We start from the raw sequence: 15,651 nt of genomic DNA, 5'->3' as shown, positions 1-15,651 counted from the left end.
TGGAGAATCATCACTGTAATGAATTCAAAGTGGAAAGCAAGACTTCAAGAAAGCTGAAAGTCTAAATTCATCATAGCAGTTGACAATATTGTGCCCCTTTTCTTGCTTCAGGCATTTCTCTTCTCACTTTTCATCAGATTTGTGGGATTTTTTAAAGATTTAATTATCTGTCTTTTCTTCCCTGGAGTGAAAATGACAAGAATTGCAGTAACTATTCTGTCTCTCCCGCTATGTCCTTCAGACTGTAAACACTCCAGGCCGGTGTAATCCTTCTTGCAGTGTTGTGGGATAGAGGACACAGGGCTCCTAATCCCCAGCTGAGCACTTGTATCAAAAGGAGAGTTTTCTTTAACTGGATCCCAATCAATATCAATATCCTTTGTGCAATTATACAACAAAAATGTGGGGAATGCAATTTTTAGAGGTGGAATTTCAATCTGGCAGTAGGGGTAGGAGAAATTCCCTCAACAGTGGCTTCTTGTGCTCCAGTGCTTCCCAAGCCCTCATATTCCCCACGTTTCTATTAGATGTTGTTTGGGATTGCAGCAATTTTAGCTGGCAAAATGGTTAAGAAAAGTGTCACATTTCCTGTGTCAGGCTCATGTGTTTGTCTTTGAGAGAGATGGGCACGCCGGGCTCCCTGCCAGGTCACCCCAGAGCGCTGTCACCAGGCTCCTGTCCCCTCAGCAGCGTTAGCACGGTGCGCACCAAGACTGCGCTGAGGGGACACGACCAGGCACATCTGGGCACACCTGGAGATTGTCACCACGTCCTCTCCCTGAGGGGTCCAGGGTCACACAGGGGACTCTGTCTGGGGACACTGAGGGGACACAGTTTGGGGCACAGTATAAAAAACCCCAGCTATTTGAGAGTGTCCAAAGGAGGCCACGAGGACGGTGAAGGAGGGGATGCTGTACGAATGGTTTAGGACACTTGGTGTGTTCAGCCTGCAGGAGACTCAGGGGAGAGCTCACAGAAACCTGCAGCATCCTCATCAGGGGAAGCGAGGGCCGGTACCGGGCTCTGCTCTGCGGTGACGGGAACAGCGCCTGAGGGAACAGCAGAGCTGGGTCACGGGAGGCTGAGGCTGGATGTCAGGAAAAAGCTGTTCACACAGAGCCTGGGCACTGGAACAGGCTCTGCGGGGCAGTGGGCACAGCACCAAGCCTGTCAGGGCTCGGGAAGCGTTAGGAAAACGCTCAGACACACGGAGCGATGCTCGGGGTGTGCTGTTTAGGGTCAGAGCTGGGTATCTCACACACACGGTGTGCTGTTTAGGGTCAGAGCTGGGTATCTCACACACACGGTGTGCTGTTTAGGGTCGGAGCTAGGTCCGATGGTCCCCGTGGGTCCCTTCCCACCCTGTGACCCCACGGCTCCGAGCCCCCTCTGCTCCTGAGGCAGCGCACACCGACTACAACTCCCACTCTGCCCCGCGCCGCGCGGCCCCGAGCCGCCGACTACACGTCCCGGCATCCCACGGGGGAGCCTCGCTCTCGCGAGACTGAAAGGCCTCACGGAGGTGTTGCTGCGAGAGCTGCGGGCCCGGAAGCTCCACGTCGGAGATCGGAGCGAGCCCGGGTGGAGGCACCGGAGCGGGGCCGGGGCAGCGGCTGGGGACAGCGGGGCAGCGGCTGGGGACAGCGGGGCAGCGGCTGGGGACGGCCGGGCCATGGTGAGCGACAGGCGGGGTCCCGGGAGGCGGATCGGCGGGGCAGGAGGGGCCAGGGCCGGGTCGGCAGAGCGGTGCTGCCCGCGGTGTTCCTCAGCCCCAGCGAGCGGCTGGCCCGCGGGCCGGGGTCGTGTCGCGCTCTCCCCTCGGGAGCTGCAGATCCCAGCGGCTCCGGGGCTAAACACGGAATCAAGGGGAGCTGTGCTCGCCTTCCTGGTGTCTGTAGCAGGAGAAATGAACCCAAATTCATCTCCACATCCCATGTCATGGCTGTAGTACAGCTACTACATGATAACCAGGTGGATTTTGCTCCTTGCAGTGTCTAACATAGGTAACTGCACGTTTTATTAATACGTGCGGTGTTCTTTGATCAGCTGTTGTGCACTGAGTTCCCTGACATAAAAGCAGGGTTAAATGATCTCAAACGAGCGTCCGAATGAATCCATAATGCGTCGAATATATTAGACAATCACTTTGCTAGCCTTTAAAGTACTCCGGCTTTACATTGCCAGTGATGAAAGTGGAAGGTCCAAGCTTTCTTTGTAAGGGAAAGACTTAAACTTTTCCCTCCTCTAAGTTTCTACAACAGAATGTTCCATTCTAAAATGTAATTTTGGAATTGTGAATTTATAATGTAAATATAAATGTAAATTTATAAAGTAAATTTATAATGGGCAAATATGATTGTGCTGTATTGTGGTAGCTGTCTTTCCTGGTTTGTTGGGTAAAGTAGCAGGAAGATTAATTTTCTTCCATTTGTATTAGGAGCAAGCTCTCTTTCTTTTCTTAATTAGTTCAGAGACACCAGGAAGATGTGCAGTGCATGTTTTTTGGTTGTTTTTTTTTTTTGACTCTGCTAGAGATACTTTTTGCAGTATGAAGAGGTTTGGAATTTCACAGAATCAAATGAAACATAGCCATTGCCATTGGTGAGGATGCAAGGCTTCCTACAAAAACAGATACGCACATGGATAGAAAAGAGTAGTAACCTTCTGTCTGCCTGAACAGCAGGATTGGATCCTTTTGTTCTAAGAGTAAACTGCAGCTTTCCTTTTCCCTTTTGTGTGCCAGTTTGCTGTTAAACCACCTGACACTGCCAATTGTTTTCCCCAGCCTCTCCGACTGGACATCAAGCGGAAGCTGACGGCCCGCTCTGACCGGGTGAAGAGCGTGGACCTGCACCCCACGGAGCCATGGATGCTGGCCAGCCTCTACAACGGCAGTGTCTGTGTTTGGAACCATGAAACACAGGTGAGGGCTTTTCACACAACAAGTGTGCCTTATTGTGAAATGTTCATGACTCACAGATGTGTATCTAGTGCTGAGAAACTGAATTTGTATAGAATCCTGTCACTGCCACTGACTGTGCTCTCCTCTGGCTGAGTACAAGAATCACTGTATTGTATCAGTGGACAAGGAAGTGACATATTGGATATGGTTAGGAAAGCAGAAGGAGCTGGTTTCAAAATCTGTATTTTCTCCAGTGCTATAAACTTATCTGGTTTTATTTTCAGACTCTGGTGAAGAATTTTGAAGTGTGTGACCTGCCTGTGAGAGCTGCCAAGTTCGTGGCAAGGAAGAACTGGGTCGTTACTGGAGCTGTAAGCTGCTCTCCTCGTGTGATTTCCTATGCAGCTGCATGTTCTCTGATTAATTGTCATGCCATTATTTTGTGCATCACTTAATAATCTGATCTGATATGAATTTGTAGAGGGGAAGGGAATACTTCACTACAGTTTCTCGGAAGTTTTCTCCTTTGAAGGAAGCTTAGAAACTTAAATATTTCATTTCAAAAGAGAGCAGCCTGCTAAGGTGACTGACTGCAGGTAATGCCAGGTAGATGGAATTCAGCTTTTACTGCCCGCTGGAACATACCCAGCACACAGTTCTGACTCAGTATCAGAGGTGCTACTTTAACTAAGATGAAACTATTGACAGTCCTAGGTAAGATGAATTAGAAATTGCTTTCTACTTTTGTTATTGGTTATATTAAAAATATTTTTTTTGATTTTGCTCACCACTAGAAAAAAATGTCTGCTTTTATTTGGTGAATCTATCTTGAGAGCAATAGTTGTGTTCTGATCTTGGTAACAGTTTATTTTTATGGAGTGAATATTTTTTGGCTAAATTAAGGTTATGCCTAAATATTTTTGTCTCAGCTTTCATTTTCTAGTCTTCTGCCCTGTACATGGAGTAAAAAAATTATTTTCAGTTCATTACCTTATGCTGCCATGACTCAAGTTTCTTGTAAAAATGAAAATTTGGTTGAACTTTTTCCATTTCATAAATGGCTTGGAACAGCAGTGTGTAATTTATAGCCTTCTGAATTCAAGGATAATTTGTATCATTAGCAAGCAAAATTCCTTAAACATTAGTTGTCTCCAATGGTGGAATGTTTTTTCCTAGCTCCCCTGCATTGCATAGAAGGTGCACTGCACAAGAGACTTATTTTCATGTGGCTTTTCCTCCCTTTCCCAGGATGACATGCAGATCAGAGTTTTTAATTACAACACCCTGGAGAGAGTTCACATGTTTGAGGCACATTCAGACTACATCCGATGCATTGCAGTGCACCCCACGCAGCCCTTCATCCTCACAAGCAGTGGTGAGAGTCCTTTGCAATGTTTTCATCTTCAGCTCTTTTCAGGCTTCTGTTTCCTGGGGACTGGAGGCTTGCAGGTCTTCTGGGGAAGACTCAGGGTTCCTTGAGCAAATAGCCAATGTGACATTTGTGATTTTGTTGTTTCTTGGTAGATGTATTCATGTTTTTTTAATGGAATACCAACTGAACTTTAAATTTAAAATGTAATGGCTTGTGTTCCTGTCAGAGAAGAGCAAAGAGCCTTCTCTCTTAATATCTGCCAGGGGAAACATTAGTCTATGTGCTAATTAGTGTGGCAAACTCTCAAGTAACAGCTCAAGTTGTGTTTTTTAAAAAATTTCATTGTGGTTTGGAGTAAGTTTTTAGCTGGGAATCTGACTTGAAAGCGACAGACAGCTTTCATCTCACTGTGGCCCTTCTGCAAGGACTGGTAATCCTATAGATGCATATAGATTATTAGCAATGCCTCCTTTCCAACTTGTAACATGAAGTTCTGGAGGATGATGCAGTTTAAGGAGATAGTTATCACCCACTGATTGGTTGTCTGTTGTTTGTGGTTTTTTCCAGACGACATGCTGATCAAACTCTGGGACTGGGATAAGAAATGGTCTTGTTCTCAGGTGTTTGAAGGACACACCCATTACGTCATGCAGATTGTCATAAACCCAAAAGACAATAACCAGTTTGCCAGTGCCTCTTTGGATAGGACAATTAAGGTAGAGAAACTATATTTGGGGTTTTTAGTCATTAAGTGATTACCAGTGTACACAAACCAATAATCCTGTGTGGATGATAGGTCAGTATTCTTAAAAGCAGGTGCAGTGATAGAATTTTTACTGAACAAAGACCTGGATATTGGTCCAGGCACCTACTAAGTAATCCAGTAAATTTACCAGGTTACCTGTTGTCTCTGATGATTGGAAAGTAGTTCATTTAACTCTTCTGAGTGCTATATCTCCATTTGGACTACAAAGAAACATGGGAGAGGAGTAATAGTTTTACTGTCAATGAATGATTTGGGAATATTGAAACTGTACACTGGATAAACACTAATGGTGTATTAAAAAGAAAAAATTAAACCCTGGTAAAAGTGTCTCTCCCATTACTTTCATGTCCTTGGCTGTCCATGCATGGAATTGTTCCCAGAGATGCCTTTAGCCTTCTCATGGTCTCATTTGCTGTGCAGCTGTTACTGAATATCTGTGACTACAGGTTTGCAGCCACTGAGCACTGCCACCTCCTCACATTTCCTGTACATTATCAGTATATTGGCTGTAAAAAGCCAGCACTGATTTCATATGGCCACATATGAGATATTGAGATCAGGTGCACGTCAGTGTTGATTTGATGTGATAAACATGAGAAAACACTAGTATATCTACACTTGACTTGCTTCATTTTGTATCCTCATTTAACATGAGATTTGTTATTCTTTAGTGTAACTGGAAAAATTAAAATTCAGGACAATTGGAGGAAACTCATGTATAATAACAATTAGTTACTAGTTAGTTTTATAAACAGTTACTAATTCTTAAAAACAGTGATTTATATGGTTTCATGTACTTAAAAAGAAGTTTAAAGCAACTAATTTCATTGTTCATTGCAGAGCATGGGCAATTCAGCATGTTATTTGTGTTTATTGAAGGACTGGTAGTTTGCTGAGCAGTTGTTGAGGTTTTTCACCTAAAAAAACACCCATGTCTTCGGAATTCTGTGTTATTTCTCTTTGTACTTGTGAAGTACTTCTGGATACCTGTTGTGTTTGCCAAGGGGACACAGAAGGCTGCTGAGTACAGGTGGTTGTGTTTTTTTGGTCAGGTGTGGCAGCTGGGATCATCCTCTCCCAACTTCACCTTGGAAGGCCACGAGAAAGGAGTGAACTGCATTGACTATTACAGTGGTGGGGACAAGCCATACCTCATTTCTGGGGCAGATGATCGTCTGGTGAAGATCTGGGACTACCAGGTGTGTGCTCAGCTCTTCAGGAGCCTTTTTGCAGGCTGCCACATCTGGTATAAAGTTTCTATTAGATTTATTTCCTGTGACAAATTGATTCCCTGCCTTTTAGGCCTCTTGATTGTGGATTAAGCTGTTCCTCTTCTATATTCAGGTGTGAATGTTGTTAATGTATCAACTCTTTAAATTCTTCCACCTTTTTTTATTCTTCATTCTTTATAGCTTCCCCCTCTCCTGTTTCATACTGTGCACATTGGCACAGTCCCATGTGCTGCATGCACACACATGCAGTGCTACCCCCAAAGAGGGCAGGAATGATGAGGTGCCCTGCTTGAGTGCTCCTCAGGAAAGAGAGATCTAATCCAGGGATTCAGTTCTGGTGCTGGAGCCTAGAACTCCCAAGTTCTTCCTGTGTACAAGAGCCTGAAAGGCCAGAAGGGCAAGACAGAAGTTGTAAGGCGGTACTTTCTGGTCGTTAAAACTTCTTGCCCTGGAGTAAATCCAAGCCCAGAAGTTGAAGCTGGCACTATTAATTTAAGCATTCATTGCAGTCATGAATGTCACACAACAGTGCTTGAGATTTTGCCACAGTGCAGCTGGAGACACTATACATGCTCCAGTCTTAGTTACATCAGAGTAGCCTCTCTCTCACACCTGTGTGAATGAACATTTTTACCAAAGACCTAAATTAGATCTGTTTTCACCTGTAATGCAATGTTTGGTTTTGATCTTTTTTGCAGTGTACTCAGCTTTCCATCTTGCTTTAATCTGTTGTGCTATGCAGTTCTGAGAAAGCATATTTTCTAGCCATTTTCTGAAAATAGAGGAAAATTCCTCTGTCAAGGGAAATATTTTCTTCTAGGCAGGAGGTACAACTCAGTACAATCACAGCTTTTAATAGCTTAGTGCTGTTGTTTGAATACCTTGCAAATGTAAGAAATCTGGAGAATTTCCAGATCTATTTTGGATTTGGGGGCATTTTTTTTTAAGAAATAAGGATTAAAATATGGCATTGTATTCTCTCTTTCTTTCAGAATAAAACCTGTGTGCAGACATTGGAAGGCCACGCTCAGAACGTGTCGTGTGTCAGCTTCCATCCGGAGCTGCCCATCATCATCACTGGCTCTGAAGATGGTAACTTTGGGTTTTCTGGTGTAGAAAGGACAGGAAAAGAAATGAGGGGAGAGCTCTTGTGGTGGTGTGGCTGCACCCCTGCTGCCCTCACACTGGGCTGAAAGGATCCATCCCTTTGCTTTCCCCCAGGCACGGTACGGATCTGGCACTCCAGCACTTACCGCCTGGAGAGCACCCTGAACTACGGCATGGAGAGGGTGTGGTGTGTGGCCAGCCTCAGGGGCTCCAACAACGTGGCTTTGGGATATGATGAAGGCAGCATTATTGTTAAGGTACAGTTCATGGTTTGAAGTGAGAAATTGTGATTCATCGCTGTCTGGTGTACACAACAACTGGTTTCTGATTTTGGGATAGTATGTAAAATACTGAATTTCTGGCATTTTTTTTTATTGAGATTGGCTATTTCAAGTCATATTTTCAACTGAAAAAAAAATCAACAATGTATTTTTTCCATAGCCTAACTTCTTATTTACTTTCTAGCTTGGTCGTGAAGAACCTGCCATGTCCATGGATGCAAATGGAAAAATTATTTGGGCTAAACATTCCGAAGTCCAACAGGCTAACTTGAAAGCGATGGGAGACGCTGAGATCAAAGATGGAGAGAGGTTGCCACTGGCTGTGAAGGATATGGGCAGCTGTGAAATCTATCCTCAGACAATCCAGCACAACCCTAATGGACGGTAACACATTCCTTTATCACTTCTCTTGAACTGGTTGGGGCTTTTTTGTTAACAAGCTCAAATAAAAGGGATCCAAGGTACAAGAGCTGCTCAGTGGAGACCAGAAGGAGCATGATTCAGGAAGGAAATGGAGTTCCATGACATTTTAGGAATATATAAAGCCCATGCTCTGTGTTTCAGTGATTACCTTGGATATGGGAGCCTTTACCTTTACAGACAATTGCCTTCTTGCTGCTGCCTGTTGACCTGAACACAGATATCTGTGCCTCTCTCTCCTGCCCCAGGTTCGTGGTGGTATGTGGTGATGGTGAATACATCATTTACACAGCCATGGCTCTGAGGAACAAGAGCTTTGGTTCTGCACAGGAGTTTGTGTGGGCACATGACTCTTCAGAGTAAGTCTTGCAGGTTTTTTCATTTGTATTACATTTGCTGCTGCTACTTTAGTTTAGTTTTCAAGCCATGAAAACCAAAACATGCATGTAAAGTGAACTTTCAACAGTTGTCCTGCTTGAAAAGTTTGGATTTTTAGAAGATAACTCAAAGGCAGTTGTTCTGTAGCAGCTTATGGTTTAGTAATATAGTACTTTGGAAATTGAATAATAGTTTTGTTTATTTACAATTTAATCTCTATTTAGGTATGCAATCAGGGAGAGCAACAGTGTTGTAAAGATATTTAAAAATTTCAAAGAGAAGAAGTCATTCAAGCCTGATTTTGGAGCAGAAGGTAAGTACTTCAAAAATAGATATGCTAGTGTGGTTTCTGCACAACATGGATTTCCTCCACCTTTACTTTCCTGCAGGGATCTACGGTGGCTTTTTGTTGGGAGTCAGATCTGTCAATGGCCTGGCATTCTATGACTGGGAGAACACAGAGCTGATTCGCAGGATTGAAATCCAGCCCAAACATGTAAGGTTCTGCATGGGACTGAAGACACTTACCTGTTTGGGTTTAGAGATTTATATTTTTTTTACTAAACTAATTTTCTTGCATGAAGCCAAATTGTCAAGAATAAAGGAGTAATTAAAGTTTATCTAAGTCATGTAGCAGAAAGGGCAAAACAATTCCTGTTGTGTGTTGGCTTCTCAGTCCTAAAGCTTCTAGAGCTGGTGTGTTTTACCCTTGATTCCCACATTGTCCTTCTTAGCCTGGGGTTTTTAACACTGTGCCACTGTTGATTCTGCTGTCACAGATTTTCTGGTCTGACTCGGGTGAGCTCGTGTGCATTGCTACAGAGGAGTCATTCTTCATTCTCAAGTACCTGTCAGAAAAAGTGGCAGCAGCCCAAGAAACACATGAAGGTGTCACTGAAGATGGAATTGAAGATGCCTTTGAGGTACCTTCTATTTAAAAAGTGGAATAAGATTAGAGATGGTAGAAGCAAGAGAATACAGCAAACTTAGTCCTTAACATAGTCCAATTGAAATGTTAGTTTCCAGACCATTTTTAGTATCACGCATTGTGCATCTGCCTGAGGAACACTTAATCATTTTTTTGGGATTCCTGAGGAGTGTATCCCTGTCTGAATCCCAGCATAACAGACCTTGATGCCTGCATTTCTCTCATCTGTTGTCAGAGAATTATAGAGATTATTTTTAGAACACACTTTTGGGTCATTGCTTAATTATTTTTTTTCTACAATTTTCAAGTTTTGAAATGTTATTCAAGTTTGAGCAGTGAAAAAAACCTCATGTGGTAAAATGTCAGAAATCAAAATTTCAGAAGGAAAGTTATCTTTGATTGTCTTGCTTAATGCTTAGTTTGGTGCTTGTTTCCTAGATTTGTAATTGGCTTACTTAACAATTAGGGTAGCATGCATATAAAACTAAATTATCATTTATGTAATTCTAAACTTATATTTGCAACTTGCCCAACTATTTAAGTATAAAATATGGAATTATATTTTAAATGCAATAGTCTCTCTGCTACCTAGAAGTACCTTTTTGTGTATCTAATTACCCAGTTTTTGCTTTGCAGGTTCTTGGTGAGATCCAGGAGATTGTGAAAACAGGTCTGTGGGTGGGTGACTGCTTCATTTACACCAGTTCTGTGAACAGACTCAACTACTACGTTGGAGGAGAGATTGTCACCATTGCCCACCTGGACAGGTGAGCTGCTGGTGAACCCTGGCAGCTGCTGCTGTGCCCTGCTTTTAGCACAAGGGTGGGAACAAGTTTGGTGTTCTGAGGCAGCAGTGCAATTTTGAGGGATGAATAGTGCTGTGTGAAAGAGTACATCCAGGAAGAGCAGAGTATTTGATGGGGTATTCTTGCTACCAAAATAACTACTGGAATGTTTTTGTACAGACTGTTTGTGTGCATCTGCTGAAGCTGAGTGCTGTTTGTTTTGTTTCAGAACAATGTATCTCCTGGGGTATATCCCGAAGGACAACAGGCTGTATTTGGGAGATAAAGAGTTAAACATTGTTAGTTACTCTCTGCTCGTCTCAGTGCTGGAGTATCAAACTGCTGTGATGAGGAGAGATTTCGGCATGGCTGACAAAGTTCTTCCCACAATCCCAAAAGAACAGAGAACCAGGGTCGCACATTTTCTTGAAAAACAGGCAAGAAAGCTACTTCTTAGTTATCCAACTAAATAAAGCAGTTTATTCACATTCTTAATAACATTTGCTAATCAAAACCCAATGATATTATCTGTGAGCATTGACTCTTGTAAATTATCCTGTTTGTTTGAGAACCTTCTGTTCAGAGTGCTTTTGTTAACGTATTTAGGATTATGTTAGACCTGATAGGTCCCAGCTTCACTGTCAGACTTTTATTTTAGGGCTTCAAACAACAAGCTCTTGCAGTATCTACAGATCCGGAGCATCGTTTTGAACTTGCTCTTCAACTTGGAGAATTAAAAATAGCCTATCAGCTTGCAGTGGAAGCAGAGGTAATTATATAAATTTGAGTGATTCATTCTGGATTCTGAGTATTAGCAGGAGTCTGAGAGGCCCTGTAAGAAAATGCAGTGGTATGTGGGGATGCAGTACAACTCCCTAAATACAACTGAATTGCCTCCAACTCCTTTGATGAAGTTCTTCTGCCTGTAATTCAAGGGAATGTAAGTTGTGGGATGGGGACAAAGAATGGTGTCTGCTCAGAAAGCACAGGAACCCCTGGAGAATACAAAACTTGAGCCCAGAACCAAGCCTTAATCTCCAGTAGTTAACAGTGAGAGGAGGCAAGCCTTCAGACCTTTGTTCCAGCCTTGGCAAACTTAGAATGCTGCAGTAAAAAAACCTCACAGGCAGTGATTTGTCCTATCATTATTATGTGGAGAATCAATCTCATTGTTCCTGCTGTAAAATAATCAAGTTATTTATAAGGAATGGTAACTTAGTTACAGACACAAATGTCTTTCAGCATTCTGAGAGTTAACTTGGGAGCTTTAAGAGATTTTTATAGTTCGATTTCCAGTTATGTCTGGCTCCCCCCACCATGTTTAGTGAGAAGCTGTTTATATATTTTATGTTATGTTACAGCTGGGTAGGGATCTCTTCACCCTCACTGGGAACATGTCATGCTGGGAAGCTGTAGTAATTGCAGTACCTCAAAGGGAAGACAGGTGTAGTCATGGGATACAGCACCTTCACAAGCCAAGTTATATTTTCATATTGAGTGCTATGAAAACCTTTAAATGCTGTTCAGGAATGTGAGTGGTTTAGTTTTTTTCTTTCCCTCCCTCTCCCCTTTTTGTACAATCAGTCAGAACAGAAGTGGAAGCAGCTTGCAGAGCTTGCCATCAGTAAATGCCAGTTTGGCTTAGCCCAGGAGTGTCTCCACCATGCCCAAGACTATGGAGGACTGCTGCTCCTGGCCACAGCTTCAGGGAACGCCAGCATGGTGAATAAGTTGGCTGAAGGTGCAGAAAAGGATGGCAAGAATAATGTGGCATTTATGAGCTACTTCCTGCAGGGAAAGTAAGTAGCAAATGAGCTTCTGACTGTTGTGTTTGCTTTCTCAAGTGTCAAGACCCTCAGGTTCTTCAAGAGGTTAACTACAGCTAACTGAAAACTTCATGGAGAAAGATGGGCATAGGTCCTTCTCAGAAAAGCATAGAAAGCTATGATGGCTGCTAGATTCAAAATCTGAAATGAAAGCACCTTAAAGTAATGGAACAGAATAAACAGCTGTTCTAATACAAGAATTTGTCTTTAATAAAGTTTACTGGTTGAAATCACATTTTGAAATCTTTTAGACTTGATTCATGTTTAGAACTCCTGATCAAAACTGGGCGCCTCCCTGAAGCTGCTTTCCTTGCACGGACATATTTGCCAAGCCAAGTTTCAAGGTAATTTCTAAGCATATGCAGAGCATGAGTTGTGTTGTCTGAGTGAGCTGTCTTTAACAAATCTGGTTTGCATCTCCAGGGTTGTTAAACTCTGGCGGGAGAACCTCTCTAAAGTCAATCAAAAAGCTGCCGAGTCCCTTGCTGATCCTACAGAATATGAAAATCTTTTCCCTGGATTAAAGGAAGCTTTTATTGCTGAAGAGTATGTTAAGCAAAGTCTTGCTGACTTGAGGCCAGCCAGGGAATACCCCCTTGTCACTGTAAGTAGAAGGTTTTACTGTCTCGAGAAGAAAAACATTTGGTGCTGTGCAAAATCAGCTCTAAGCAACTCAGTGCAACACTTAAATGTCTCTGGGTTTTTTTACTTTTAGCCAAATGAAGAAAGAAACTTACTTGAAGAAGCAAAAGGATTTGAGCCCTCTGGAATAATGACATCTCAGGTCAGTGAGTGATGAATAAGGGAGAGCTTTGCTGTTTTACAGTAACATCTACCCTGGAGTATATTTCACCAGGAATGGACAAATTGTTGCTTTTATTACCTTGACTGTAAGTGCTGAAGTTGCCTTCATGTTTTTTTGCCTCAGATTCTTCTTAATCTACCTCTGTACCTACTAACAGCTTCTTGACTGAAATTATTTGTGTACTTCTTTACCTTGGGTCACCCTTTGTAGTGTGAGTAATTGTAGAGTCTTTCCATTGAATTCATCCTACAGAAAAATAACTCTGCTTGCATTTACAAACACTGCCTCGACTGCAGCTGGTTTTCTAAAAGCTCAGTAGCTGGAAATGGAAACTCTCGCCTATTACAGCAGTGACAAATTCTCTGTGTTCTTTGCTGGTGTGCTGCATGGTTGTGAAATAATGCTGCTCCACAACTGACTGACCAGGAATCCTACTTGGATACTTGAACATAGGTTCTTATCAGTATCTGAAGTAACAAACTCATTTTTTTACCACCTCAGTTGTCCAACTCTTATGCAGAAAATAGGACAAGGTATAAGCATACACTTGAAACAAAGCCTTTTCAGAGCCTTAGGAGAAGATGACAACTTCTGATTTTGCTCAAGTCAAATACACTTTAAATGTGTATGTGAAAATTATAATGTGAGGATTTCTTAAAGGTAGTGATGGTGGCACAACTCTTTGAGGCTATAAACATCTAAAATCAAAATTGCACTGGAAACTGAAGGAGAGACAGAAAAGCTACAGCTCTCCATTGTCTGTACATTTTTCCTTATAGGAGATGCACTATAAAACATAGTTTTGAATATCCCTGATGGAGCAGAGAGGTTACTTTCAAGCTTTTGTAGTGACTCTGCCTCTTGTGCATCCACAGAAATACCATTAAAGCAAAGTCAGACTTGTCTGCACATTTGATAAAGACGATAAACAATCCTGTCAAGGCTACCTATGGAAATAAATGAGAACTAGCTTGCCACAGAAGCTGAAAACAAGACCTCTGTATCTGCATTCAGCTCATGATTGGATAGAAGCCCTAAACCCCAGTTCTCTTACAGCTCAGACTAATTATGGGATGTTTTGTAGGAGATAGCTAATTCTGTAATTAAATACAGTTAATTGAATAGCACCATTGCCTTCAATAATACTACTGACTGATGAATTACCTTAATATAAAACTTGTGCAGCAGTGAAGCAACAAGTATTAAACTATTACTGGATTTGGAACACAAAGTCCAGCAACTACTAAAATTTGCTGTCAGTCTCAGCTAACTTGATCTCTCCGGCTGAGGGTGTTGAAAATCACTAATAGCACCTCAGTATTTAAAATGAACTGATAATTTCTGAAGGTTCTCATTTTATCAGTTCCATCAACTGCTTCAAATATACTGGGGAGAGAAATAGTTTCCAGTGGAGTGAGGACTAGAATCCTTTCTGACAGTGAAGATGTGGCTCAAGAATAAGTGCGGGAAGTAGAAAGAGAACCACTGGGAAAGGGTTCTCTTTTAGAGAGAGATTATAGGTATGCTGTTGTTTACCTGCTTTTGTTGGAAGAATTTAAATTGAAAAAAACTAAAGGAATTTCTTTGCCATTAGAAGAAGGCTGAAGAACCAGTTCCTTCTCTGAAACAAGAAGTGATGAAGACAGTTGTGCAGAATTCTGATAACCTTCCAGCAAGAGATCAAAAGGTACCCAAACAGTTTTCTGAGGGGAAGTATAAGCACTCAATTCATTTTACATTAAAGACTTTAATGAGTGTGATTTAACCAAGGAACTCCAGAGATGACTCTGGCAGTCCCAGAACAGTGTTCAGAGCCCAGCCCTGCGTGTGCAGACACTACACACAGTCACAGATCAGTTCAGCAGATGGACTGACATGAGGCAGTTCAAACCCAGCTGCTCAGAGCATGGAAGAACGCTGCAGTGGTGGAAGAGGCTTCCTCACCAAGCAGGCAGCTGCTCTCCAGCTTCCTTCAGCACTCATGTTCCTCATGAGGCCTTGGTTGGGGTTTGCAGAGTGCAGCTCCATCCTGCAGTGCCATCCATCCTATAAGCTATATCCTGTATACATGTAACCATAGCAGCACCCCCTTCATCCGGTCTTTTCTCTCCCTAGACACTGCTGGACTTGGAAGATGACTTAGATAACTTGGATCTGGAAGATATTGATACCACAGATATCAATCTGGATGAAGAGATCTTAGATGAGTGAACATCCATTTTTAGTTGACCAAATCAGGAAATAATTTGGTCAAACCCAGAGGAATGAAGTTATGTGGACTAGGTGCTCCAAGTTACTTTGATTTTTATATCACAAGTGGACCATGTACAAGGAAGTATGGAGCCAGCAACTGTACAAAGAGAATCACCTTCCAGTATGTTGAAATTCAAGATGTTGGCCTGCTCCAGAACATACTAAAAAATGTTTTCATTTATCAAGCAATTCAATAAATCCTTTTAAACATTCTGCTCCTCAGCTCTCCATTTACTAGTAATATTTACTAAGAATAGCAGAATTCTTATGAATAACCCAGCTTCCATAGTGTATATTCCAAATCTGTGAAACAGGATCACAGTAATGGAAAAATAGTATTTTAAACTGACTTTTCTCAGCACCTACACTGAGGTATGTGGTTATGTTTTTACTGTGCTGCCATCTAGCACTGGTAACCATCAGTATCAGCTTAGCTACTCTTTCAGACACCACTTCTAGCAAAAAGCTCTAAGAGAGCAGTGGTTCAGCTTAAGGGTTAGAAATGGTTAGAAATTGTTACACCCTTTCCTATATGAAGCTGTTCAGCCCCTGCACTTAGCTTAATAACTAAAATTAATTGTGGGCAATTCTTTAGA

At 42.3% G+C, this 15,651-nt stretch overlaps 1 protein-coding gene across 2 annotated transcripts; it reads left to right on the top strand.

The window, feature by feature from the left end:
• The first annotated feature begins 1,542 nt into the window (after positions 1-1,542).
• COPB2 (coat protein complex I subunit beta 2) lies at positions 1,543-15,268 on the top strand. 2 transcript variants are annotated; one of them, XM_088061141.1, is made up of 22 exons: positions 1,543-1,675; positions 2,786-2,923; positions 3,187-3,273; positions 4,151-4,277; positions 4,842-4,990; positions 6,093-6,239; positions 7,265-7,364; positions 7,494-7,636; positions 7,845-8,044; positions 8,329-8,439; positions 8,683-8,771; positions 8,848-8,954; positions 9,238-9,381; positions 10,023-10,153; positions 10,401-10,608; positions 10,830-10,940; positions 11,756-11,970; positions 12,249-12,341; positions 12,421-12,601; positions 12,713-12,781; positions 14,400-14,489; positions 14,918-15,268. In XM_088061141.1, the coding sequence occupies exons 1-22, from the start codon at positions 1,673-1,675 to the stop codon at positions 15,011-15,013; spliced, it is 2,739 nt and encodes a 912-aa protein (XP_087917267.1). In that variant the 5' UTR covers positions 1,543-1,672; the 3' UTR covers positions 15,014-15,268. The 2 variants fall into 2 exon arrangements, with proteins under 2 accessions (XP_087917267.1, XP_005529656.1); XM_005529599.3 differs by having other exon boundaries at positions 14,397-14,489.
• The last annotated feature ends 383 nt before the right edge of the window (positions 15,269-15,651 follow it).

This window comes from Pseudopodoces humilis, chromosome 11 (assembly GCF_049639895.1).
Source record: "Pseudopodoces humilis isolate 2021_Gansu_Grassland_sample_001 chromosome 11, ASM4963989v1, whole genome shotgun sequence".
Lineage (NCBI taxonomy): Eukaryota > Metazoa > Chordata > Aves > Passeriformes > Paridae > Pseudopodoces > Pseudopodoces humilis.
Note: the sequence above shows the minus strand (reverse complement) of the source record. Positions and strands in the feature narration are given on the sequence as shown.